This window comes from Mus caroli, unplaced genomic scaffold (assembly GCF_978045245.1).
Source record: "Mus caroli unplaced genomic scaffold, Mus_caroli_1 scaffold_11, whole genome shotgun sequence".
NCBI lineage: Eukaryota > Metazoa > Chordata > Mammalia > Rodentia > Muridae > Mus > Mus caroli.
The window spans coordinates 20,412,116-20,438,649 of record NW_028227266.1 but is presented as its reverse complement, the minus strand read 5'-3'; the positions used below and the strand labels follow the sequence as shown (position 1 = coordinate 20,438,649).

The window sequence follows — 26,534 nt, the reverse complement described above, 5'->3', positions numbered from 1 at the left end:
ATAAAGGGTAACAGAGCACAAGCCTGAGAGTGAGCAGAGAACAGTGTTCCTCAATGGTTTCTGCCTTTACTTACCGCCTTGACTCCCCTTAGTGATGGACTATTACCTGAAAAGGTAAGCTGAAATAAACCAGAGCCTCCTCCCCGACTTGTTTTTGGGTCCTGGTTTTGTCACTGAAACAGAAAGCTGACCAGAACAGAGGCAGACTCTGTGCTCACTCTCACTCGGAGAACCAGAGTCCCTCAAACATGAGATAAATGAGCCTGAAGACCAAGAAAGAAGGCAAAGAGAAGTCCCATCAGAAAGGATCAGGATGCAGAAGGAAGGCATGCTAAGAGAATAGCCCTTCTAGGCTGGGTCAAAAGTACAGAAAAGATTCTCAGCGAACCTAAAATCCAGGACTGAGAAGGACACTAGTAATGCAGCACAGTAAGGGTTAAATGACAAACACCACCAGGAACTCTGAGCCTGAGAAAAAGCATTAGCAGGGTCCCTGGCTGACATCTGAGCTGTACCTTCAACTTAAATCAATGCAACAAACAAACAAACAAACAAATAAGCAAACAAAAACAAATGAGGGCATATCCAAGAGGTAGGAGAATAGACTGAGACCAAATTCTGGGTTTGTAATCTCTACTTGGCAGTCTAGGCTAGGTGGTGGGACTAGGGCTGGAGATAGGAATGAATATTTGTGAAAACCCTAATATCAGAGAAAGCATTTTGAACTTTTAAGCTTGTTTTCTAAGCCTAAAATAGGTAGTTCGAACAACTCAGGTGTCTAGTGCCACCTGGTGACAGGATACCTTAATCCCAGAATCAGTGTGATTGACTTGTTTGAAAAGTTGAGCTAGGTAAAGGAAAGCCAGAAGTATAGAACCACAGTTTACAATGAGCATGATCTATACCTAAGAACTCTAAATCCAGCGGGAGTACTCAACAATCATTGTAAGAATACCAAAAATGTGCCAGGCGTGTTCTTCTTCAACATAAGAGAAATTGACTTGGTTTTATAGAATATAGCAAGTAGTTTGATATGATTTTTGAATCTAAACATGAAGTTAGTGTTCCTTACATGTATATCTCCTTTTGCTTCACAATCATTTGTTGTGAAAAACAGTGTGGGCCTTTTAGGAGGCTTGTGATTACAGCTGAAAGGAAGCCACTGGCAGCCCATGACCACACTGCCATGATCCTGATGCCCTTTTCATATTTCATATTCTCCTGTCCTGTCTTGTACCTTCTATCTTCCATCACCTCACTGGGAAGGCACACACCTATAAATCTTCTGGTGTTACTCAACTCCTCACGGTTTGGGGGGGGGGGGGAAGGACCATATGGAGGAAAGAAAACATCTCCTAGCCTAGGGATCCCAGATGTTTCCCCCAACATAAACGTGTGACTAAAGCTTCTCCTAGCCCACATCCATCCCTTAAGGCAGTGGTTCTTAACCTTGCTGATGCTGCCACCCTTTAAAATAGTTCCTTACATTGTGGTGACCCCAGTCATAAAATTATTTTTGTTGCTATTTCATAACTGTAATTTTGCTGTTGTTGCATTATGAGGTAGATATCTGTGTTTTTCAATAGTCGTAGGCTACCTGCAACCCACTGGTTGAGAACTGTTGTCCTAAGGACTCTGCCTATTGGTGTGAATCAAGGGTCCTCTGGTTCTTTCCTTGCATTCTTTTTACTTCATCTCTATTCCTTTTTGACACCTGCTAGTTCTGGTAAACATTCTCTACCAGGGAACTAGAGTGGCTACTCTAGGTTGGGACTCAAAGAATAGAATACCCACTCAGCAAAGACAAGACTAGATATCTACATCAGGAAGTACTCTAAATATTTTAACTCCAAATGCTTAGATCCCAAAACAAAAGCACAAGTCTAAAGAGCCAAAATTATATACCTTCTCCAGCAGCCAGTAACTCTACTGCAATAGGTACTGAAGAAAAATATTTAGCAGAATCACAAAATAAGGACTGCAAAATAGCCAGAAACTATAAAGAAGATGTAAATAAACCCCTTAATGTGGCCTGTAAAAACACAAATGATTGGATAAAATAATGAAAACAAGTCAAGACATAAAAGCAGAATTTAACAAAGAAATAAAATCACCTAAGTAACATAAAACTGGAAGTGAAAAACTCAGAATATCAATAAAAAATCTCAGAGGTAAGAATCACCAGTACACCAACAGATTGGGAAAGGATCTTCACCTATTCTAAATCAGATAAGGGACTAATATCCAATATATATAAAGAACTCAAGAAGGTGGACTCCAGAAAGTCAAATAACCCCATTAAAAAATGGGGCTCAGAACTGAACAAAGAATTCTCACCTGAGGAATACCGAATGGCAGAGAAGCACCTGAAAAAATGTTCAACATCCTTAATCATCAGGGAAATGCAAATCAAAACAACCCTGAGATTCCACCTCACACCAGTCAGAATGGCTAAGATAAAAAATTCAGGTGACAGCAGATGCTGGCGAGGATGTGGAGAAAGAGAAACACTCCTCCATTGTTGGTGGGATTGCAAGCTTGTACAACCACTCTGGAAATCAGTCTGGCGGTTCCTCAGAAAATTGGACATAGTACTACCAGAGGATCCAGCAATACCTCTCCTGGGCATATATCCAGAAGATGTCCCAACTGGTAAAAAGGACACATGCTCCACTATGTTCATAGCAGCCCTATTTATAATAGCCAGAATCTGGAAAGAACCCAGTTGTCCCTCAACAGAGGAATGGATACAGAAATTATGGTACATTTACACAATGGAGTACTACTCAGCTATTAAAAAGAATGAATTTATGAAATTCCTAGCCAAATGGATGGACCTGGAGGGCATCATCTTGAGTGAAGTAACACAATCACAAAAGAACTCACACAATATGTATTCACTGATAAGTGGATATTAGCCCAAAACTTAGGATACCCAAGATATAAGATACAGTTTACTAAACGCATGAAACTCAAGAAGAATGAAGACCAAAGTGTGGACACTGTGCCCCTTCTTAGAATTGGGAACAAAACACCCAGGGAAGGAGTTACAGAGACAAAGTTCGTAGCTGTGATGAAAGGATGGACCATTTAGAGACTGCCGTATCCAGGGATCCTTCCCATAAGCAGCTTCTAAACGCTGACACCATTGCATACACTAGCAAGATTTTGCTGAAAGGACCCAAATATAGCTGTCTCTTGTGAGACGATGCCGGGGCCTAGCAAACACAGGAGTGGATGTTCACAGTCAGCTATTGGATGTATCACAGGGCTCCCTATGCAGAAGCTAGAGAAAGTACCCAAGGAGCTAAAGGGATCTGCAACCCTATTGTCGGAACAACATGATGTACTAACCAGAACCCCGGAGCTCTTGTCTCTAGCTGCATATGTATCGAAAGATGGCCTAGTCGGCCATCATTGGAAAGAGAGGCCCATTGGACTTGCAAACTTTATATGCCCCAATATAGGAGAATGCTAGGGCCAAAAGAATGGGAATGGGTGGGTAGGGAAGTGGGGGGCGCTATGGGGGACTTTTAGGATAGCATTGGAAATGTAACTGAGGAAAATATGTAATAAAAATATTAAAAATTAAAAATTATAAAAAAAAGAATCACCAGTAGATTAAAAGACATGTAAAAGTGAATGCCAGGTCTTGAAGACAAGGTAGAAAAACTGGAATAGGTCTGTAAAAGAAAATGTCAAATCTAAAAAATAAAATAAAAGACTTTCAGAATAAAAGAAATAATAAAATAATAAAAGAATAAAAGAAAAATCTGGGGTACAATGAAAATACCAAACCTACAAATAATCAGTATAGAGGAAGGAGAAGCTCAGGTGAAAAGGTACAGAAGATATCTTTAACACAATCATTAAAAAAAAAATTCTCTAAATATAAAGAAAGAGATGCCTGTCAGGTACAAGAAATAGACTGAACACTGGACAGATAGAACCTGAAAAGAAATTGTTTATGACACATGATAATCAAAACACTAAAAGTCCATAAGAAAGGGAATATTCAAAGCTTCAAGGAATAAAGACCAAGTCACCTACAAAGGCAGGCCTACTAGAATAACATCTGCCTTCATGATGGAGACTCTGGTAGCCTGAAGGGCTTGTATGGATGTTCCTCATGTTCTGAGAGAACATAGATACCAAACCAGACTACTCTACCCAGCAGAAGTTTCAATCATCATAGATAAAGAAAGAAAAATATTACATAATTTAAAATTTTAATAAATTTCTGTCCACTAGTCCAGCTCTATAGAAGGTACTAGAAAAGCTTCAATCTGAAGAGATGGTTAACTACACTGAAGAACACACAAGGATCAAATAGTTCCATAACAAAATCAAAGGGGACAGATGAGGCTAAACAACAACAATAACAACTAACAGGAATCAATAAGCACTTAATAATTCTAAACATTGGTGGTTTCATTTCCCCAATGCATAGACAAAGACTAACCGATTGAATTAGAAAATAGGATCCATTTTTCTGCTGCATGCAAGAAACACACCTCACCATCAAGGTTAGACACCACCCCAAAGTCAAAAGGATGGAAAGGGGTATTCCAAACAAATGGAATCAAGATGGGAGCAGAAGTAGCTATTTTAGCACCTGACAAGATAGACTTCAAACAAAACCAGTCAGAAGGGATAAAGGAGGACACTACATACAAAAAAAAAAAAAAAAAAAAAAAAAAAAAAGAAAGAAAGAAAAAAAGAAAGAAAGAAAAAGATATCCACCAAGAAGATATTACAATTCTAAAATTAACACACAAAAACCAAAAAAGAAAAAAAGAAGAAACACTGCTACAACTAAAATCATTTATGGACCCTCACACAGTGATAGTGGGTACCTTCAATGCCTCACACTCATCAATGGAGAGGTTATCTAGACAAACATCAGAAAGATGCTGTAGTTAACTGACATCATAAATTAATTAAATGGACCTAACAGACAGCTATCTTCAGAACATTCCACCAGAAAACTGAATATACCTTTGTGATGATTTGTATATTCTTGGACCAGGGAGTGGCACCCTGTGAAGGTGTGGCCTTGATGGAATAGGTGTGACCTGGTTGGAATAGGTGTGTCACTGTGGGTGTGGGCTTAAGACTCTCACCCCAGTTGCCTGGAAGTCAGTCTTCCACTAGCAGTCTTTGGATGAAGACATAGAACTCTCAGCTCTGTCTGCCCCATGCCTGCCTGGATACTGCCATGCTCCCACCTGTGTGTTCTAGGAAATAATAGATTAAGGGAGTAGGACTTTGGGGCAAGATCCTACCCAGCTGAATTTAGATCCAGGCATGGTGGTACACACCTTTAATCCCATGAGACAGGCATGCTGATCTCTCCATTCAAGGTCAATCTACAGAGCAAGAACCAGGATAGCCAAGCTTAGGCAGTGAAGGATTTAGAAAACATAAAGCCAGTGATAATGTACAGGGGGATCATATTCTAGTTCCTGTAAGCAGCAGGACTCGACAGCTTCAGCCATGTGGCTCTAGCTCTAGAGTTAAGAATGGAAGGAACTACTGGGACAATTGATACTGGTTAGCTGGAGCTAAGAAATTAGCAGTGATTACAAAGAGACCAGCATCACTGAGGTGAAATCTTCTGGGAAGTGTTTTCTGCAAACACAAAGAAGCTGTGTTCCAGAGATAGCCAAGATTGTACTTCATGCTGCAGCTGGACTTGGTAATGTGTAAGAATCACCCAGGTGGTACTGGTTTTGAAAGCAAGACGGTGTCATGAAGAACAGCTGAGGCTTGGCACTGTGAGAGGTCATGGAAGGCCATTGGAGAAGGTATAGCCTCAGCTGTAGTTGATGGCCCAGGACTGAAGGGGTCATGCAAAGGATTTGAGGCTTAGCACCATGAAGAGAGCCTATGAGAGGCTATTGATGAAGCCTAGTTGGATTGGAACACCCCAGTGTATTGGAAATGTCAATACCATGGAATGATCACCAAGAACAGCAGCCATAGTGGAGTGGATCAACCTGAGCTTAGAGTGCTACAGAGGGCAGAGCTGGAGAAGTGATGCCAGCCCTTAGGAGGAGCCCAAAAGATCAAGTGGAATCCCAGACACTGAAGCAAGAAGCTGTAACATTGAAATTGCCTTGGAGACTCAGAGCCATGGGATACATGCTGAGGAAAGCTGCTAACAGGGAGTGGAACCAGCCCAGGAGAAAGCAGTTTGTTGCAGTCAACAAAGATGAAAAGAGAGTGGAGATCTGAAGACTGCTTTGACATCAGCCATGGAGATGCAGAGTTTGGAGTTTGCCCAGCTGGTTTCCTGCCTTGCTTTGGAGATTACAGTAGATGGGAAGAAAGATTTAAACCCAGGGCTGAAGTCAATGTAATAAAAACAAAAGTAACCATACATAGAATCAATGAAATGAAGAGCTGATTCTTAAGAAAATCAAGATTGACAAACTCTAACCAAATAAACCAAAAGATGGAGATAAAAGATCCAAATTAATAATAGTGATTAAAAGTGAGACATTATATCAAACACTGAGGGAATCCAGAGAATCATGAAGACATATTTTCAAAATCTCTATTTCACCAAACTGCAAAATCAAAAAGAAACGGATGAGTTTCTGGATAATACAACCTACCAAAATTAAGTTAAGAAAAATTTACTGATTTAAGCAGACCCATAACCCCCCAGTGAAGTAGAAGCAATAACTAAAAGTCTCCCAACCAAAAGTAGCCTAGAACCAGAAGGATTCAGTGTAAAATTGCACCAAACTTTTAGAAGAGTTAATGCCACTACTCCTCAAATTAGTCTACAAAATAGGAACTTAAGGGACATTGCCTAATTCTTTTTATGAACACACAATTATGATGATATTTAAACCACAGAATGACCCAATAACATAAAGAAAATTATAATTTCCTTTTTGAACATATATGCAAAAATTGTGAATAAAATATCTCCAAAGTGAATTCAAGAACACATCAGAAAGATTAATCACCATGATTAAGTAGGCTTCATTCAGAGACACAAGGATGGTTCAAAGTGTGTAAATTAAATTGATGAATGCAGTCTATTAAATAAACAGACCAAAAGACAAAAAGCACATGATCATCTCATTTGGTGCAGAAAAGGCCTTTGACAAAATTTATTGTAACTTTATAATACAAGTCTTAGAGAAACGTGGGAAACCAAGGACACACTTCACATAGTAAAGCAATTAATAGAAAAACAACAAACAAAACAAAAACAAAAAAAACAAGCCACAGTCAACATCAACCCAAACAGAAATTCAAAGCTTTTACACTAAAATCAGGAACACAACAAGGTTTTCCACTTTCTTCTTACCTGTTCAATATAGTACTTAAGTCTTAGCTAGAGCAATAAGACAACCAGAGGCCGTCAAGTGGACACAAATAGAAAAGAAGTCAAAGTGTCTTTATTTACAGATGGTATGATTTTATACATAAAAGACTCCAAAAATCTTCTACAGCTGGCCAATACTTTTATTTAACTAACAAGATATAAAATTAATAGACAAAAATCAGTAGCCTTTTTATATAGAAATGACAAACTCAGAAAGAAATCAGAAAATCAGCACATTTCTGAGTAGCCTCCAAAAATAAGTCCTAACCAAGCAAGTAAAAAACTTAATAAACAAATTAAATAAATAATAAAAACTTTAAGATATCATAGAAAAATTGAAAATGATACCAGAAGATAAAAAGACACCCAAAGATCAATAAGAATATTGTTCAAATGGCCATCATACCAAAAACAGATTTAATGCAGTCTTTATCAAAGTCCAACAGAATTTCACATAAATTATGATGTTCAACTTCATATGGGTAACACATGTACATACAAGTGCACACACACACACACACACACACACAAAATAGTTGAGAGAACCCTGACTAATAAAAGAACCAATGAAAATATCACCATCCCAGATTTTAAGATGTATTACAGAGCTATAGTAATGAAAACAGCAAGATATTGGCATAAAAACATTGATCAATGGAATCAAATTGAAGATTTACACATTAAGTTCACATACCTACACATGCCTGAGTTTCATCAAGGTAGCATCTTCAATAAATAGTGCTGCTCAAATTGTAGGGCTGCTTGTAGAAGAATGAAAATAGAACCATATCTATCATGCTGCACAAAACTCAACTCCAAATGCATCAAGAACCTGAACGTAACACCAGATATCCTGAATCTGATCATCAGGGAACAGACTTTAACCAACTCATATAGAGAAGGACTTTCTGAATAGGCATAGGCATTAAGATCAACAATTAATAAACGGAACCTCATGAAAGTTTTTGTATGATAAAGAACACCACCATTCCAGTAAAGTATGAGTCTACAGAATGGGAAAATGTTTACCAATCATACAGCTAATAGAGGGTTAGTATCTAGAGTATACAAAGCACTAAAAAGAAACTGAACATTAAGAAAACAAATAACAGCCAGGCAGCGGTGGCGCAAGCCTTTAATCCCAGCACTTGGGAGGCAGAGGCAGGAGGATTTCTGAGTTTGAGGCTAGCCTGGTCTACAGAGTGAGTTCCAGGACAGCCAGAACTACACAGAGAAACCCTGTCTCCCTCTCAAAAAACAAAACAAAACAAAGAACAAAAACAAAAACAAAAAAACCAACACAATTTAAAACAGGGTACAGAACTGTTCAACATCCTTAATCATCAGGGAAATGCAAATCAAAACAACCCTGAGATACCACCTCACACCAGTCAGAATGGCTAACATCAAAAATTCAGGTGACAGCAGATGCTGGCAAGGATGTGGAGAAAGAGGAACACTCCTCCATTGTTGGTGGGATTGCAAGCTTGTACAACCACTCTGGAAATCAGTCTGGAGGTTCCTCAGAAAATTGGACATAGTACTACCGGAGGATCCAGCAATACCTCTCCTGGGCATATATCCAGAAGATGTCCCAACTGGTAAGAAGGACACATGCTCTACTATGTTCATAGCAGCCTTATTTATAATAGCCAGAAGCTGGAAAGAACCCAGATGCCCCTCAACAGAGGAATGGATACAGAAAATATGGTACATTTACACAATGGAGTACTACTCAGCTATTAAAAAGAATGAATTTATGAAATTCCTAGGCAAATGGATGGACCTGGAGGGCATCATCTTGAGTGAGGTAACACAATCACAAAGGAACTCACACAATATATATTCACTGATAAGTGGATATTAGCCCAAAACTTAGGATACCCAAGATATAAGATACAATTTGCTAAACGCATGGAACTCAAGAAGAACGAAGACCAAAGTGTGGACACTGTGCCCCTTCTTAGAAGTGGGAACAAAACACCCATGGAAGGAGTTACAGAGACAAAGTTTGGAGCTGTGATGAAAGGATGGACAATCTAGAGACTGCCATATCCAGGGATCCATCCCATAATCAGCTTCCAAACGCTGACACCATTGCATACACTAGCAAGATTTTGCTGAAAGGACCCAGATATAGCTCTCTCTTGTGAAACTATGCTGGGGCCAAACAAAGAAGTGGATGCTCACTGTCAGCTATTGGATGGATCACAGGGCTCCCAATGGAGGAGCTAGAGAAAGTACCCAAGGAGCTGAAGGGATCTGCAACCCTATAGTTGGAACAACATGATGAACTAACCAGTACCCCGGAGCTCTTGTCTCCAGCTGCATATGTATCGAAAGATGGCCTAGTCGGCCATAACTGGAAAGAGAGGCCCATTGGACTTGCAAACTTTATATGCCCCAATACAGGGGAATGCCAGGGCCAAAAGAATGGGAATGGGTGGGTAGGGAAGTGGGGGGGAGTATGGGGGACTTTTGGGATAGCATTGGAAATGTAATTGAGGAAAATACATAATAAAATTAAAAAAAGAGAAATTAAAAAAAAAGAATGTCTCAAAAGATGTCTCAAATGATGAAATACAAATAGCTGAGAAACACTTAAAGAAAATTTTCAGATCTGTAGCTACCAGGAAAATGCAAATGAAAACTACTTAGAGAGTTCATCTTACCCCAATTGGAATGGTCAAGATCAATAAAACAATGACAGTACATGCTGGAGAGGATGCAAGGAAAAGGGGGACACTTATTTATTGTTGGCAAAACTACAAACTGGTACAGGCACTATGGAAATGAGTTATTGGTGCCTCAGAAAGTTGGAGCTTAGTCTACTTCATTATCCAGCACTACCACTCCTGGGCATACAGCCAGTGAACTCTCTGGGGCAGTGGACTCTGTGTCCTGCTTCCAAGATACTTGCTTATCCACATTCACCGCTGTTCTATTCATAATAGCCAGAAATTAGAAACAGCCCAGATGTCCATCAAGCAATAAGATGAGTGAATAATGAAAATGTGGTACATTTACAGAATGAAATATTATTCAGTTGTTAAGAAAAACAAAATTCACAGATAAACATATGGAGCTAGAAATAGTCATCTTGATTGAGATAACCTAGACTCCCAAAACAAATATGCTATATATTCTCTTATAAGTGGATGCTAGCTTTCAGCTTTTGATATTTGTGTTACAATCGAAATAATCACAGATGTTAAGGACATTGTAAAGGACCAGGGGGAACAATAGTATCTCCCAACAGGAAATAGAATATAGTGTTATGGAAAGATAAAGGGGAAACTAGAATCAGAGAATTAAATTGGGGGTGGATTAGGAAAGGGTGAAGTAGGGAATACAGGTAATAAACATGTAATAACATGTAATGCCTTTTGAGAAACTATATGTAAACCTACTACTGTAGATGCTTCCTAAATTACAGGCAAGCATAAAAGCAATGTAAATGAAGTCACCATTCAATGGGGAAGATAATGCCCCAACTAGACATCTTATGCCATCAAGTAAAACATCCAGGAACAGGAATGGCTTACATCTTCTTGAGTCATTGGTCAACGGTGTTCTGTGGAACCACTCAAACATCACAGGCTGTTGTCAAGGCTATTGGTTGTTCTTCACGTCTTAATGGTAAAGGGCCTATTGTCCCTATTACTGAGGACAACACTTACTTATGGCATTGAATGTGGAGAAGTCCAGCTGGTGCCCAACGAGTAGCTTCACCCCAACATCCCAGCACACATGGTTCTGGGGGATATTCTGTACACTACCACAGGAGAAAGGGAATCATCACTACTACCCAGCTATAAACCCATGACCTACAACAGCAACCTGCCAGTGACACCGTTCCGATAGTGGCACAGACGTTATGGGAATAATTAGCCTTTTAAAAATTGGATTTAAGTCCACTCCATACTAAACTGCCAAAGAGTGTGAGACTAGAAAGGCCACAGGACTAAGGGAAAACCTATCATTTTTCTGCTAAAGGAGCATAGCTACAAGATAACTCCTAGTGGCATACTGCCATGTGGTGGTTTGAATGAGAATTGCCCATTAGGCTTATATATCTGCATATTTAGTCCGCAGTTGGTGAACTGTTTGAGAAGGATTGGAAGAAGTCTGTCATTAGGGTGGACTTGGAGGTTTAAAAAGCCAAGACCAGGTCCAGTGTCTCTCTTTCTGCCTGGTGCCTGAGTATCAGGGTGTAACTCTCAGCTACTGCGCCAGCATCGTGCCTGTCTATCTCTATGCCACCATGGTCTCCACCGTGATGATAATGAATTAACCCTCTGGAACCGTGAGAAAGCACCCAAGTAAATGCTTTGTGTTGTAAGATGACTTGGCCATGATTTCACTCTCACAGTAATAAAACAGTAAGGTAACTAGGACATTCTGTGCCAATGGTCAGTGCCTCACTTAGAGATGTTTCTTCTGTAGCAGTAAGAAATTAACAGAGACCACAACAGGGCAATGTGGAAAGAGTAAGAGACTTTATAGAGAATCCAGTATTAAATGGGATGCCTTCTTCAAGCCTCTCCCCTTAAAGCTTAGGGACCTGTACAGTAAAGGATGTAAAAAGATTGTAAAAGCCAAAGGTGGTAGATGATTCCAAGGAAGTAATGTCTCCTAGATACAACAGGACTGACACACATATGAACCAGAGATTATGGCACTATACAAAAGACCTGTTCAAGTACAGGCCAGACAATATCCTAGCACTGAAAAGGGGAAGTAGATACAGAGTCCTGGCTCTAACCAAGGTGCTATTTGCAAGTGATACCTGCTGAGAAGGGAAAACCATCCTCCCCAAATCAGTATCAATGGGTATATCAACCACATTACCCAGGAGTACTTGACCAATACAAGAAAATGCCATTGTTTTTGTTGGAGTGGAGGTGTCATTTTTATTTTGGCCTTCTAAAAATATATTGTTTTGTTTTGATTTTTGTTTGAGAGAAAAAGCATGATGTTGGATGGGTATGGAGGTAAGCAGGATCTGGAGAGAGCTTGGGGAGGATTTAAAATATATGGATTTTTAAATTTTTAAATAATTTTTAAAGGCCTGTGCACTGGGAACTATGCCCTAATAAGGACATACAGGGATGCTGTGGACTCTAAATATCTGGACTCCACAGTACTTCACTTTCACATCTTGACTTTCCTACATTGGAATGTGATCCATCATGCCCTCACTTCAGAGTCCAGCACACAGCACTAGGGAGTGTTATCTTCTCCAATACTTACCCACGCTGTGTGCCAACTTGTGACCTGACCTCTGCTCCCCAGGTAACTTGGGCTGGGTGGCTCTAGGAAACTCAGTTGTGGTGGGGGTAGGAGCTGACACAGGCTGCTAAGCATCAGGAGAAGCCACTGTGGGAGACACAGGTGCCTACTGCTCTTGGGCTTCTCAGTTGGCATCTGGGGCACAAGGAAAAGCAGCACAAGGATGAGGGAGGTGTGAGAAGGGACAAGGTATGAACTGCCTCACATTTTCCTCAGAGAGAACTCTGTGTGAATGCACATATAATGCAGATCAGGTGTCAGTCACTTCTCTGCACTCTCCAACCCCTCCAGCTACCAAGGATGTTTCAAAACACACCAGTTTAAAAAAAAAAGAAAAGCAAAATGTTACTGCATGTGACTATTTAATTTAAGGACAACGTAAGTAGGAAACTTAAGTCTTAAGACACCATGTCAAAACACTTAGCATTTTATATAATCTACATAATCCTTTTGTGCCCAGAGATACTCAATTTTCTATTTAAAAGGGTTTATTGTGATTATAAAGGATTTGAGCATATCTCAAAATTTGGTATCAATTTACCCCAAGGATCAAATTGAAGTGTGAATTAAAAAAAAAATTAGCAAAATCTTAAATGTTTCCCAAAGGAAAAAACTTAAGCATTGACTAATACACATTTATCTTTCATTCCTCTGTAAAGTGGTAATTTTCAAATGTTTAGACAACAGACAGTTTATTAGTAAAGATACTGAATTAGGTAATAAGCCAAAATGAAAGAGCTACAAATCCCAGGCTTTTCAAACATAAGTAATTTAGAGAAATCAAATATTTTGACTTCATAGAAAAAAATTATCACACATAGAATTTGCTTTGTGAAAAGTTCCATGAGCTTAAAAACACCCAGAAGAGAAAACAGTGTAAGAAATACACTTCACTCTGTTACTAACACATAGTTCTCTCCCTCTCTCACTTCTCTTTCTCCCTCTCTCCCTCTCTCCCTTCCTCCCTCTCTCTCATTCTGTGTGTGTGTGCGTGCATGTGTGTGTATATGAAAGAGAGAGAGAAAAAACTTTTTTCTTCATCAGTAAAAGACAGATACTTCTTTGAAGGATGAGAAAAAATAAGCAAAACTTCCAATACTATTTATGCCAGTGGTGCTGTCCTATATCAAGGCAAGAATTACTTGTCCTATGAGAACTCTGAATGAATATATCGAGGCCATAATTCTGACCTCATGTCAGGTTGATTTCAGAAATTCTACCTGTGCTTTCAAACTCACTAGGAAGCACTTGGCAGGTGTGGTGTGCCATGTGATTGCTGTTTTTGTCTCTCCTCTACAACAAAAGTCATTGCACAAAAATGGCCAAGCAGCCTTAATTAGCACTTTCAGTGTCATGAAAGATAAACAGTTTATTTTCAAATGGGTCAAGGTTTTGCCGACAAGAACCTGAGACATCAGGTCTCTGTGATGAGATTAGGAACTACCACAGTTAGAGAGTTGAAGAACTGACTAGGAGTTCAGGAAGATCTGCATCAAACATCAGGGACATAGGCTAAGGGCATACAGTGGGCTTCAGCAGTCCATCTGCCCCGTGCCAGCACTACACTGCCCAGTGCCTTCATTTCTCAGAACAATGAGTTTCCCAATGCTAGATGGGGCATGTGGAGCTCCAATGGCTTCATGGTAGTTGCCAGCCAGAAAGTGACAGTCTTCTGACTGGCTCCAGCTTGTTCTCAGCATGTAAGTGCTCAACCTCAGTCTCCTGTTTCAGAAACAGGAGTTTCAGAAAGTCTATCCAGAACCCTGCACTTGGGCCTGTCTAGAGCCTACGGAGCAACTGCCTTTCTGCACGGGACTCCAATTCTCTTCTTCTAAGAAAGGAAGAAAGCGCAGGACATACCCAATATTGCCCCTCCCACTTCAATATGAGGGAGGAAGCATCCTTCTGCTGTTGAGTCAGGGTGGCAATAGGTTATATGGCTAGCAGAGTTATCTAGATCTTTCCTCCTGCCATTTCTAAGGAAGAGAAGACCCAAGGCCACCCTGCATCAGACCATGCCAACAACAGGCAGAACACAAGCCAAATTCCCTACTACATCCTGCCTTAGTCTGCCTGCACAAAGAACTCACAAGCATGCCTGAACTTGCCCAAGCTGGTCAGATCTAGCCTTTGATACAAACACCCTCTGTCATGTTGCAGTAGCTGCTGTAGACCTTTTAAAGGACAGAAGAGGGCAACCGCCTGGCCACTGAACAAGTCAATTCTTTCTGGTTTTGTGCATTCAATTGGTTTCTTGGGATATCTGCCAAAGCCATGCTATTCTCCTGCTGAACTCAGAGGAGCTTAAAACTAATTAATTCACCAGAGGCAAAAGAGGTGGGAATTTGGTAGGAAAGACCAATCTCTACAGCCCTGCTCTCTAGTTATTGTTTTCAGTGAAATCTTTTGAAAAGATAGGCAGATGAGGTCTGGAGGGATATAACCTCTCCATCCTATTTGCAGCAGAGAGAAGAGTCCAATCTGAGCCTTCAGCTAGAGTGGGAGAGCTTCCAAAGGAGGCCCTTTGCATGCTCATCTTCTAATTGACAGAGAAATGGTGCCAACCAAGAGCTCCAGCACCTCTAGCTCTTTGGTTCAAAACCTCATTAAATAGGAAGAGAAGTTCCTGTTGTCTTGAATTCACAGATAGATGAACCAGGCTTGTACAGGAAGGTTGAAGAGCCTGGTGATTGAAAGCTAGGAGTGCACAAGGCTAATACTCTTAATTGCTTTGTTCTCCCAAGTCCCCCCTAGGCTTTACAAATGCAAATAAAATATGGGCCATCCAGGTGGTTAACTCATCCATAATCTCCAACTAGGACTCCTTAGGAAAGGGGTGAAGCCAATCTCAGGGGCAGAACAGAAGGGAAAAAATAAGAGAACCCAGAGGATTCAAATTATAACAGGAAAATGGCTGAAGGAGCCGAGTGTATGACTAGAGCCAAATGGCTTGGCAGATACAGCCATGCTTGGGGATCTGTGATGACAGGGACAGTCTTTTTCCATCCTACTTTGGGCTGTCTTTATAGAAATTTATCTTTTATGTCCAAAGATCAAATTAAAATAAAAAGATCACATTTAATGAGAGCTAAGGGAACGAAAGTGGTGGCAATTAAAGAGTAAAAATAACCTCTCTGCGGTTGCAGACCACAGGAGTTTCCTAGTTTTAAGAGCCACAGGCAAATCACTTAAACACGGCCTTCTGAGTCGCATTCCTCTCATGTTTCCTCACACGCCCATGGTGGCTAACATTATAGGCAGGCATGACTCTTGAACTCCTGGAATTCTGTAGTAACCAGGAGTGCAGCAGGCCAAACTCATCAACATCCAGAGCAATCCTGTTGCAAGGTTGTCAAAAGCAAGCCCCTGTGCAGTGAGCTGCCGAGTGTTAACTGGAGGTCACAGGGTAGAAAGGACAGAAGTCTCAATCTTAATGCCATCCCTTCCCTCCTCCAACTCAAACCTGTCGTCTACTGTCCTCTGACACAGGACATGCATTGTCATAGCTGATCATTATCTAGCTCCTTATTTTCCCATGTGCAGACTGCATCTGAACTAGACCACAAAGCTCATGTTAATTGTTTCTCAGACCTGGGATAACCAAGCTCCCTCATCCACAAAACAGAGGCTATGCTGATCTGAGATTCAGTCCATGCCTGTACTCTACAGGCTTGCTTTTAGGGTAACTACCAAAAAGTACCTAGACCTTAGAGACAGCTTCCCATAACATCTATAAGACACAAGCAGTGTTATCTAGAGAAGACAAGCCTGGGATACTTCATAAAATTTACCAATTTTAGACAAGATGAGTTACTGAGCTGAAAGAAATTGAGGTGATTACCCTACAGTTGAAGGCCTTATTTGGCATACAAAAAGATATGATAGACTTAGTTCCAAGGTCATACATATCTCAATCTATAATCCAAACCTATGGGTTAGCACATTGTACTTACCGGTAGAAAGTGGTATAGTCCACTGTTGAGTGGCAGGTCTGGAACTCCCAGGACTTGAGTTTCTGGCATTCTCGATGGGCTCGAAGCTTCACCTTCACTGTGCCTTGACAGAGCTCAGGTACTGGTTTTCTCTGTGGTCGGTTGCAGAATTCGTTGGATTCCACCCTCCACGATTCAGCAAAGTCATCCACGTCAAACTTGAAGTTCCCATCTCCACCAATCAAGTCATCACGTTTATGACCATTGTAGTTGCCACAAAGACCACAGAGCTTGCCCTTGAGATGAGGGGCAGCCATGACCTCCACAAAACTGTCTCCATCCCACGATATCTCCAAACCTAGAAAGATGACAGGAGGATCACCCACTCCAGATTGTTGCAACAGTCCCCAATTGTATGCATCTTTACACAGCATCGGTCATCACCTTTCAGTGATGACCCTCGCCACTGTCTAAACTCTTGATTGACTTTCAATTTCACCATCAATCTTCAAACTTACAAAAAAATAAATAAATCACTTTGGACAGTTTAGAACTTATCAACTGTATAACTTTTCCCTTTGTAATATAATCTGTCCTTAGAGTCTGACCTCCATTGATAACTAATCCTACCACAGTATTCTAGTGTTTATTATTTTTAATTTTTCCCAAAGTAGCTGGGTTTGTCCAAATTGTGCCTTTCTGTATGCATTGATGACTATAATCTTAGAATGCAAAGAAATACACATTATACCCTTAATGTGATTTTCCATCTCTTTATCCAGACATTCTGCTACATAACTATATCTCTAAATATCAAGGGAAATTTTTTAAACTGCTTGCTATAATGAGAATTTTTTAAATTGCATATATAAGTTACAACTATATATTTTTCAGAAGACAACACTCAGATCCATGAAAGCATTCACTCCTTGTTATGTACAGTGATTTCTGAGACACAGACCACTGCTGAGAGACATTTCCTGGAGGTGAATATTTGGGAGCCCATATACTTTTATGTCTCCATCCCTAGAATGAACATCGGCTTCAGTATCTGAAGAGATATTAGAAACTACCAGGATGTGGGCAAAATTTCCTCTTGTGCATCTACCATCACACCAGTGCTTCTTTCTCACCAAAACAAACAAACAAAACAAAAACAAAAACTTCCAAACAACAAACAAACAAACAAAGCCAAAACAACAAATGAACAAAACCAGTCTTTGCTCTAGAGGAAAGAGAACACTCTTGTTTGAATGAACTGAGTAAAGTGTAAGAATATTTGTACAAAAGCTTTTACCAGAAATACTAGGCTAGATTATGAGGAACATCACTAATAAATGATATGCTAAATGGTGAACTTCTATCCTATGTGTAGAGTCAGGCTATAGTATAGTGGCGTTCCACAGATAAGTCTGAATAGGTGGTAAGGAAAGAGAGACCCTCCCTCCAATGCACTCTGATGTTGTGTGAAACTACTGCCCTCAAGAGAAAGGAGAATTCTATCTGAAAAGCCTTTGAAAGTTCAACCTAAAGAAAATGACTAATTTTTTTCTAGTTTTCTGTTCTATAGCACATTGATGACATTTCACCTGACTAATTTCTGACAGGGCCTAAGCTCCAAGGTAACTGACTAAGAACCACAGTGCTGTGAACTCCAGAATCCTCTACAACATGTTTATGTGTATGTCATCATTGTCACTGTATGCTAAGAGCAGCAACCTCAGAGGAGGCCCTCTAAACAGAGGAGTCTCTGTTCCTTCCTGGTTCTCCCATTAATGGGTTTTGGGGAATCTTAATAAAAGTAATTTTTCATTTTCCCTGTTCTGAGCATCTGGAAAGAGGAGAAGGTTTTTTTCCCCCTAAAATCCATTGTCTTTATTTCTGAGTTGCCAGCTAGGCAGATTAACAAGTATTCAGAGTTTGGAGATGAGATGAAGATAGGTCTGAGAGAAGGAAGGAAGGGAGGAAGGAAGGAAGGGAGGGAGGGAGAGAGGGAGGGGAGGAGGAGAGGAGGAGGGGAGGGGAGGGGAGGGGAGGGGGGAGGGGAGGGGAGGGGAAGGGAGGGGAGGGGAGGGGAGGGGAGGGGAGGGGAGGGGAGGGGAGGGGAGGGGAGGGGAGGGGAGGGGAGGGAAGGGAAGGGGAGGGGAGGGAAGGGAAGGGGAGGGGAGGGGAGGGAAGGGGAGGGGAGGGGAGGGGAGGGGAGGGGAGGGGAGGGGAGGGGAGGGGAGGGGAGGGGAGGGGAGGGGAGGGGAGGGGAGGGGAGGGGAGGGGAGGGGAGGGGAGGGGAGGGGAGGGGAGGGGAGGGGAGGGGAGGGGAGGGAAGGGAAGAAATGAAAGAAAGAAAGAAAGAAAGAAAGAAAGAAAGAAAGAAAGAAAGAAAGAAAGAAAAAGAGAGAGAGAGGGAGAGGAAGGAGGAAGGAAGGAAGGAAGGAAGGAAGGAAGGAAGGAAGGAAGGAAGGAAGGAAGGAAGAAAAGAAAGAAGTAACTTGGGTAGATGGAGTAAAAGAAAATTGGCCTTGTTGGGATATGAAATTTCCACAAGATATTGGGATAACAAAGAAGTCATGAGCAAGACATACCCAGAGGACTGATTCTAGAGCTAGAAGTACTCTGGTTTGAAAATGTCCACGAAGAGGGAAGGTTAGCCAAACGGCTTTCCTATGAGAAAGTCCCATAGCTACCATGAGAAAAGGTTACTTTATGATGAGCTATTGGTAAAATAAACCAGTATTCCAAAACTGGGATTCTCAAGAAATAAACAGGAAAAAGACATAAGGAAACCACTGTGTACTAAATGAAAGGAACAGAGCATTTTAAATCCAAGGCAAAGGCTTGAAAAACATTTGTTTTGTTGTTGTTGTTGTTTGTGGTTGAGAGAAGAGGGTAAGTTTAAAGAAGAAATTTAATAGCTTGGAAAAGGAAGGCTAAAAGAAAGCCATAGGAAAATTGTTCTGGGAGAAATCTGGTGAAGTGGGGGGACAATGTTGGCACCAAGTAAAGAGAAGAGACACAGGACTGGTATACCCATACCATACCTCACATGTAGTCCTGTGTAACATATGGTGTCAACGCTGAGAGCTTACCTATAACACCATGTCTATTTCTGTATACATCACCATCTAGCAGACTACCCGGCTCATTGTATAGACTCAGTACATAAAGGAATCACTCCTGTGAGGCTGACTCATTACATCTGTAAAGTCAACTAAATTCTGTTTCATGCTAGCTAAGACACCGAAATAACTTTTTGAAAGAAGGCAAACCCACTATCAAATGATTTGTAGTATGTTCTCCAAGGTGCAGAAGAAACCTAACCTCCCAAGCCTGTACCCAGGCAGTTACTCAGCAAGAAAAACAAGGGGAGAAAATCAGTTCCACACCAAGTCCAACTGTTTGAGCACAATTCCAAAGATTTTCCACGTTGCAAAATTTTCCAAACTGCAAATCTCTTTCTTAGACAGCAGGCAAACACTGTTCTTCCAAGTACCACAAATAGTGAAGAATTTACACCCGAGGGGGTCCAATGTCATCGCTGACAATGATAAAATGACTCTGGACCTTTGGGTCCTACAAATTAGTGATGGAGAATAAGCTATCCCTGAGTTCTCTATGCAGGGCCTGGAGTCTGCACATGCCTGGAGACATGCAGACCCACTTTGTTTTAGTAAACTCTGCTCAAGACTCATGACATTTCACTCATAAAACATGGTCCCCAAAGCATCCATCCTTCTTTGTTACATGCACACTGAGACTTCCACTGACCCGTGCCAGGCTTCATACTGGAGGGAAATGAATTTTCTACTACAGCTGTCTTTGTGTCTTGTGCTATCATCATTTATATCTGTGTCTGTGCAACTTCGTTTGCCCTTTATGAGAGTAAAAGCCTTATGAGTTAACCAAGTTGCTTTGGAAGGAATGGCTCTTCTAGATGGCCCTTGCAATGGGCATCTCCATCGAGAACAACAACAAGAAAGGGCTTCAGAGGCAGAAGATGGGATGAGTTTCCCAATTCTCTGCATGAGAAATTGGGTAGAAATAGCTAGCTAGCTGTCAGCGAGCTGAAGCTGAAGCACATGTTCCATCGGGCCCACGAGCAGCAGCTGCATTCCACTTCAGGAAGGGCCTTCCAGCTTCCCTTTCTCACTAAGGAGTATTTCCCCAGCCTGCTTTTTGTATTGCTTTGGTTTCTGGTTATTGATGTTTTTGCTAGAGTTCACTTAAAGAGGGCAGGAAATGGAAAACCTGGATATATCCCACATCGATGCATAAAACTACATGATTTTTCTCTCCAGGTTTTACACCAAGATACATTCTGAGTTCAACAAGCATACATCTGTACAAAAAGATAGTTAAAAGTGTATTCCTCGTGTGTGCACTTTCAGGTAGACCTAATGAGGCAAATTGGTAGTAGAAAGAAAGTGTACATTTAGAATATTGGCTAAGGACTTGGCTAAGGATGGGGTGGTTGGTGAGGGTGAGTGATGCTAAGATGCTGCTAGGAGAGCTCTAGCAGCCTGGTTCTGCTACACCATAGGCACCTGGGCAACTCAGCAGGATTCCATCGCCAAGTGCTAAGCCATAAACCACAGACAAAGCAGCCTGCCTCCCTCCCTCCTGGTCTTCCAGCTGAAGGCCTGGGGTAAGCTCCTGCTTTGAAAACCTTTTGCTCTCTCTAGCTTATGAAAGAAAACAAGGAAGATGAACTCTCCAAGAACTTGCCATGACTGTTGTTTGAAATAGACAATCAATAGGTGATAAAACCAAAATATCTCTAAGGGGTATTTCAAACTGAGATGGCTAGACCAGAGTGAAAACGCTGTTGTCTGGAAAGCCAGTCATGTCAGGCAAAGCAGAGTGCAAGGTATGTTCAGCGCTCAGAGGACCAGACTGCTTCTTTACAAAGCAAGTGTGTATGTGTGTGCCATAGGAATCTGTCCAACTGGGTGTTAGGGGTGCCATACAAATTACTTGCACCATGGAAAGAGAGATGGAAAAATAAAAGAAGTTGTAAGATTGAGCTCAAGGTCCTGAGTAGTAAAATTCACTAATCTGATTATGGTATTTATGAGCTATCATTATTTTTTTTAGCAGCCCCATCTTTTTGCTCATTTTTACAACATGGAATCGTACAAAGGACATACTTATTCCATAACATTTTGCCAGCTGTGCACGGAACAGTGTCAAACCTCCTAGGCTGTTAGTAATCTTCCAGCCCTTCTTTGAGAGCCGGGCCGTGACTGACTAATAATTTCCATATCACTACGATCCATTGTGTCTTGCTGGCTTGCAAACAGATAGGCAGGATGCTTCTAATTACTTCTGTGTAATAACAGCCCATTTTGGACACACTTTACAGGGAGCCTGGATGTCAGCTCCTTTACGGAAAAGAACTGGAATCTGGGTTTTGGGGTGCTGTGTCACATGTCCTTTGGATAAAGGAACAGTTGTCTGACTTTTCTGTCGAGGCCTAAGCTCCCTGGTAGGGTGAGGAGAGTACTTTACACCTGAGAGGTGAAGGGAACCTTCTTTGCTGACCCGATACAGTAACACTTAGCACCAGCTCACTGAAATGACATCTCTGTTCCTTAAACCTCCCAGGCCCCACCCTGGCATCTGGCCCTGCTTAGTTGAGGTGCCATGCTATAGGTTTAAGCCAATTTATCAAAAATACTTATTTGGTTTGAACTGTAACAATTGCCAAAGGCTCTCTCTGAAGTAACAAGGGGAGGGGTGGGAACACTGAATAAACTGAACTCAATCACTGCATTTATGTTATTAAATTCTCATCAGTGAGAAAGAAAAAAAAGGAAAAAAAAAAAAAAAGCACCGATTCTTTTAAGTATTATGCTCAAAGACCTAGAGCATACCAGGAGAACTCACAGCGCAATAGCCAGCTACTGTGGTATGCCAGGAACCACACAGATGAGATAGTAGTGAAAATGAGCTGAACTGATTTTTCGAGGAAGATAAAGAACAATCTAGATTCTGCTTCTACAATGTTTTTCTGAGATAATAACTAACACAGCAGGATTTCACCATGTAGATCACTGGCAGCAGAGAACAGCTTGATCAGAGTGGCAATGCTCAGCACAGTAGGCAGAAGACTAGTGAGAGCCAGGGCCTCATAGATTATTTCTATACTTCTAGCTGGAAAATATGCTTTCAAAGCCAGCCTCCCAAGTGGCTTAGAAGCAGAAATAATGCCCTTAACTATCAGCTAGGAGAATATTTTGCCCCAGTGTTAGAGTATACAGCCCTGCTGATCAAATGTGGCTCCTGTCCCCTTAGTCTATCTGCATGCCCACACAGGTCACATGTGGCTCCTGTCCCCACACTTATCTCATGACCCCACAAGGTTGCTGAATGCTTCCCAGTGTATGACGACCAAAGGAAATCAGGCTCCCCCAAGAATAAGCCCTTCTGTAGTGCACACTGTAAGCCTTTTGTTGTGCTTTTAGGTTTTAAAGATGCCAGGAACTGAAACTAGGACTGCACATAGGCTAGGTAAGCACTCCATCACAAAACTGTGTCTCTATCTCTCCGTTTACTGTTTCTCTTGACCCTATGACTCTCTTGCATCAGACCCTTCAGAGCAGGCCTGTGCCATCCAGCTGGCTTCTGTCTCTCTTTTGAACAGCAACTGGTACAAAGCTGTTTACTTCTGAGGATCCTCCCACCCTGTTTGAATACTTACTACCGAAGAAACCCTCCTTCTCCCAGATGTGAAACTGCACATGGCTGGTTGATCTAAGAGACACTTGACAGTTCCAAGCTGGACATTAGTACCCTAAAATAGCAACAAAGCTGGAGAGAGGTTACTCGGAGGGTACTACAGTTATTTTTAGAGTGAGAGTGGAAAGGTTCTGGAGCCCCCCCCCCCTCCAAATTTAAAACTAGTGTGGCTGCTGTCTAGGAGCAAGGCTCTGGATGGTACAAATACCCATAGTCAGTCCACAGCCTCCTCAGTATGTGCTCTCTCCTAGATGAACAGCAGACAAGACTGCTCCCCCTGTGCAGAAAGGAGGCACACTCCAAGAAGGGGCTGCTGCTGCTGCTGCTGCTGTTGCTGCTGCTGCTGCTGTAGGAGTTGGTGAGGAGAATAAAGGTCAGAGGGAGGTCACAGAAAAAGCCCCACCTGCTCTGGTAGTCACTTTCAAAAGGTAGCCATCCAGGTCGATGTGGAAGTGGGGTGTGTGGCAGGGAAGGGCAATGCGAGAGCCATTCCAGCGCACAGTGAGGTGCTGCTGCAGGCTGACTGTGCTCTCGCCCAGCACCAGCTCCACAGACTTGGTCCAGGAGAAGGAACGGGTCCTCCGTGCATCATTCTTCACCAGCACCTGGAAGGGTGAGGCTGGGGAGGAGCAGTCTTTTGTCAAAACATACTGACACGTCCCCTGGAAGTTAAATGTCCGTCCATCAAAAGTGTTGTAGTGGGGATCTCCGAATACTGTGCACACACCGGGTTCTGTGAATGAGAGAGACCAAAGTAGAGTCACAACCAAGGCAAAGGTGGAGAGAAACCAGAAATTCCTGAAGTTAAGCCGGGAGATCACCTACCAGGTAAGGGACGTGTGCAGGATTCACTAAAGTAATGGAGGTTTGAAGCAAGCTGAGCGTTATAAACCTTGTTACGTGTTCTAGTTAAAATCTCTCTAGTGTGTTTACATTTTGAGATGATTCCTAAAATCCTGGAATTCTGAGAACTTCTCTATTCTGTAGCCTGGCATGCTTCCATGAATAGAAAAATTACAATAAAGTCTTACTCTATAGCCCACATAAACAAGAAATAAAGACTAGCAGCAGAACTATACCACATGAAAATATTGTTATTATGTTTCTTAATTTTAGATTTTCTTTATGTGTGTATAAACACTGTGTGTGTGTGTGTGTGCATGTGTGTGTGCATGCAGTATGTCTGAAGAGGCAAGAAGAGGCTGTTGGATCCTCTAAAGTTCCAGGGATAGCAGGTTGTACAAGTTGCCCAATGTGAGTGCTGGGAACTGATCCTAAGTCCTCTAAAGGAGTAGTGCATTCTCTTAAATGCTGAGCCATTTCTCCAGCTCCAAAGATATGTTTCTCATATTGTGATCCACACTCCAAACTCTAATGTCAACTAGAAAAGTAAATTGGAAAATTCTTTAGTGCATTTAGTCCAGTAGACTCAGCACTCTGAAACACCATTAATTCATATTTATGGAAGCAAACTAAAGCTTACCATTCTGAGGCACCTCTGGGCTTTATGGAAATTTAAAAAATTAAAAATATAAAAAATTGGTATTGGTCTGTTTTCAGTGGAAGGGTTTGTTATCTATTTCCAGCAAAGCATGAACCACAAGGAAATTTATTTACAGAAACTGGTCCAAATAATGAAAGATAGCTGGGCACATGACTGTGGCCCACTACCCAAGAGGTTTAGGTAAGAAGGTAGCACATTAGAGGCCACCCTTGGCTGCACACTGAGACCTCATCTCAAACAAAAATAAAAACAACATGAGCAAAAGCAGAAAAATTCCAGTCAGCACCACAACAATAATCAATAAAGAAAAAAGGCAAAAGACCCAGTCCAGGATGTAAGGTTGACATGGTTTGCAAAGAACTACCTGAGTCTCTTGAAACTTCAGGGCTAATGGAGGTGGTCCATACTGTGTGAGGTCAGAAGTGAGTCCAGAGGACAGCCAGGCTGGAGAGAATGATGGTACCTCTGGCAAGTTCACCCTCTCCTCCCACAGTGCATGAACAATGTTGGTCTGAGGTATGACTCATTGCTAGTCTCATGGTAAGCCATACAAACCACACGTATTTGGAATTTACTAAATCAATTGCTATATCTGTCCTTTTGTCCAACTTTGTCTGAGACAAATATGAGAGTTTTTGAAATATAGAGTCATTTCGATGAACAGTTATGTTCAAGAGTATCTATAAGGCACTATACCTACTGTGGGGATGGAAGAAGCAGGTGGGTTTGGCTGTGTATTTAAATTTAATATCCATTTCTAATTATTTTTTATATTTCTTTTGTCCATTTTAATGTGACCCTAATTTTATCATTGTTACACACTGGGTGTGTCCCCCATTATAACTCCCCATCTCATCTCCTCCACTTGATTTCTCTGCAGTACATCTTTCCAGTCCTCGCCGTGTGGGATGGATTCCAAAGCTGCCTCCTCACACTGTTCCTCACTCTCTGAATAATGGGATCGATTGCCAGCATGAAAATGTTGCATTTTAATCAACAAGGTGAAGGCAGTGTACACTCCAGGAGAATGAGAGTCCAGAGCCTACCCTACACTGAGCACTAAATTCAAGTTTGTTTCTTTGTTTTTAAGATTCTTGGTGCCACTCAACAAGCTAGCACAGAGCCAACTAAATCTCATGGACTGAAAGAAATGGCCTCAGCTTAGAAAATCCAAAACACTATCACACTACCAGAGGGGACAACATTCTACTCATGTGCCTGCCCTCTCAGCTGTGAACAGGCTTCCCACATCTGTCACCACATCTGCCCCAATAACAACTATGGCTTCTCTTGAAGTCCTGACCATAGTTGCGATGAAGTTTTCATTGATCAGAACATTAATAGCTAACATTTGCCAAAAGCCCACATCCTATGTTAGCCTTCTTTTGCATGCTGTCTTAGTCAGGGTTTCTATTCCTGCACAAACATCATGACCAAGAAGCAAGTTGGGGAGGAAAGGGTTTATTCGGCTTACACTTCCATGCTGCTGTTCATCACCAAAGGAAGTCAGGACTGGAACTCAAACAGGTCAGGGAGCAGGAGCTGATGCAGAGGCCATGGAGGGATGTTCTTTACTGGCTTGCCTCCCCTGGCTTGCTCAGCCTACTCTCTTATAGAACCCAAGACTACCAGCCCAGGGATGGTCCCACCCACAAGGGGCCTTTCCCCCTTGATCACTAATTGAGAAAATGCCTTACAGTTGGATCTCATGGAGGCATTTTCTCAACTG

The 26,534-nt window shown here is 41.6% G+C and overlaps 1 protein-coding gene across 2 annotated transcripts in view; it reads right to left on the bottom strand.

The window, feature by feature from the left end:
• The window catches only part of Bmper (BMP binding endothelial regulator), a 267,045-nt gene that overhangs the window by 71,034 nt on the left and 169,477 nt on the right, over positions 1–26,534 (bottom strand). Inside the window, exons 12-14 of one of the 2 annotated variants that reach the window (XM_029481077.1) lie at positions 23,705–24,034; positions 16,591–16,927; positions 12,641–12,772 (exon numbers count right to left, since the gene is read on the bottom strand). In XM_029481077.1, the coding sequence (XP_029336937.1) occupies positions 12,712–12,772; positions 16,591–16,927; positions 23,705–24,034 (728 nt within the window). In that variant the 3' untranslated portion in view covers positions 12,641–12,711. Of the gene's footprint in view, positions 1–12,640; positions 12,773–16,590; positions 16,928–23,704; positions 24,035–26,534 lie in introns of those variants that run through there. The other variant, XM_021172558.2, reaches the window with a different exon arrangement.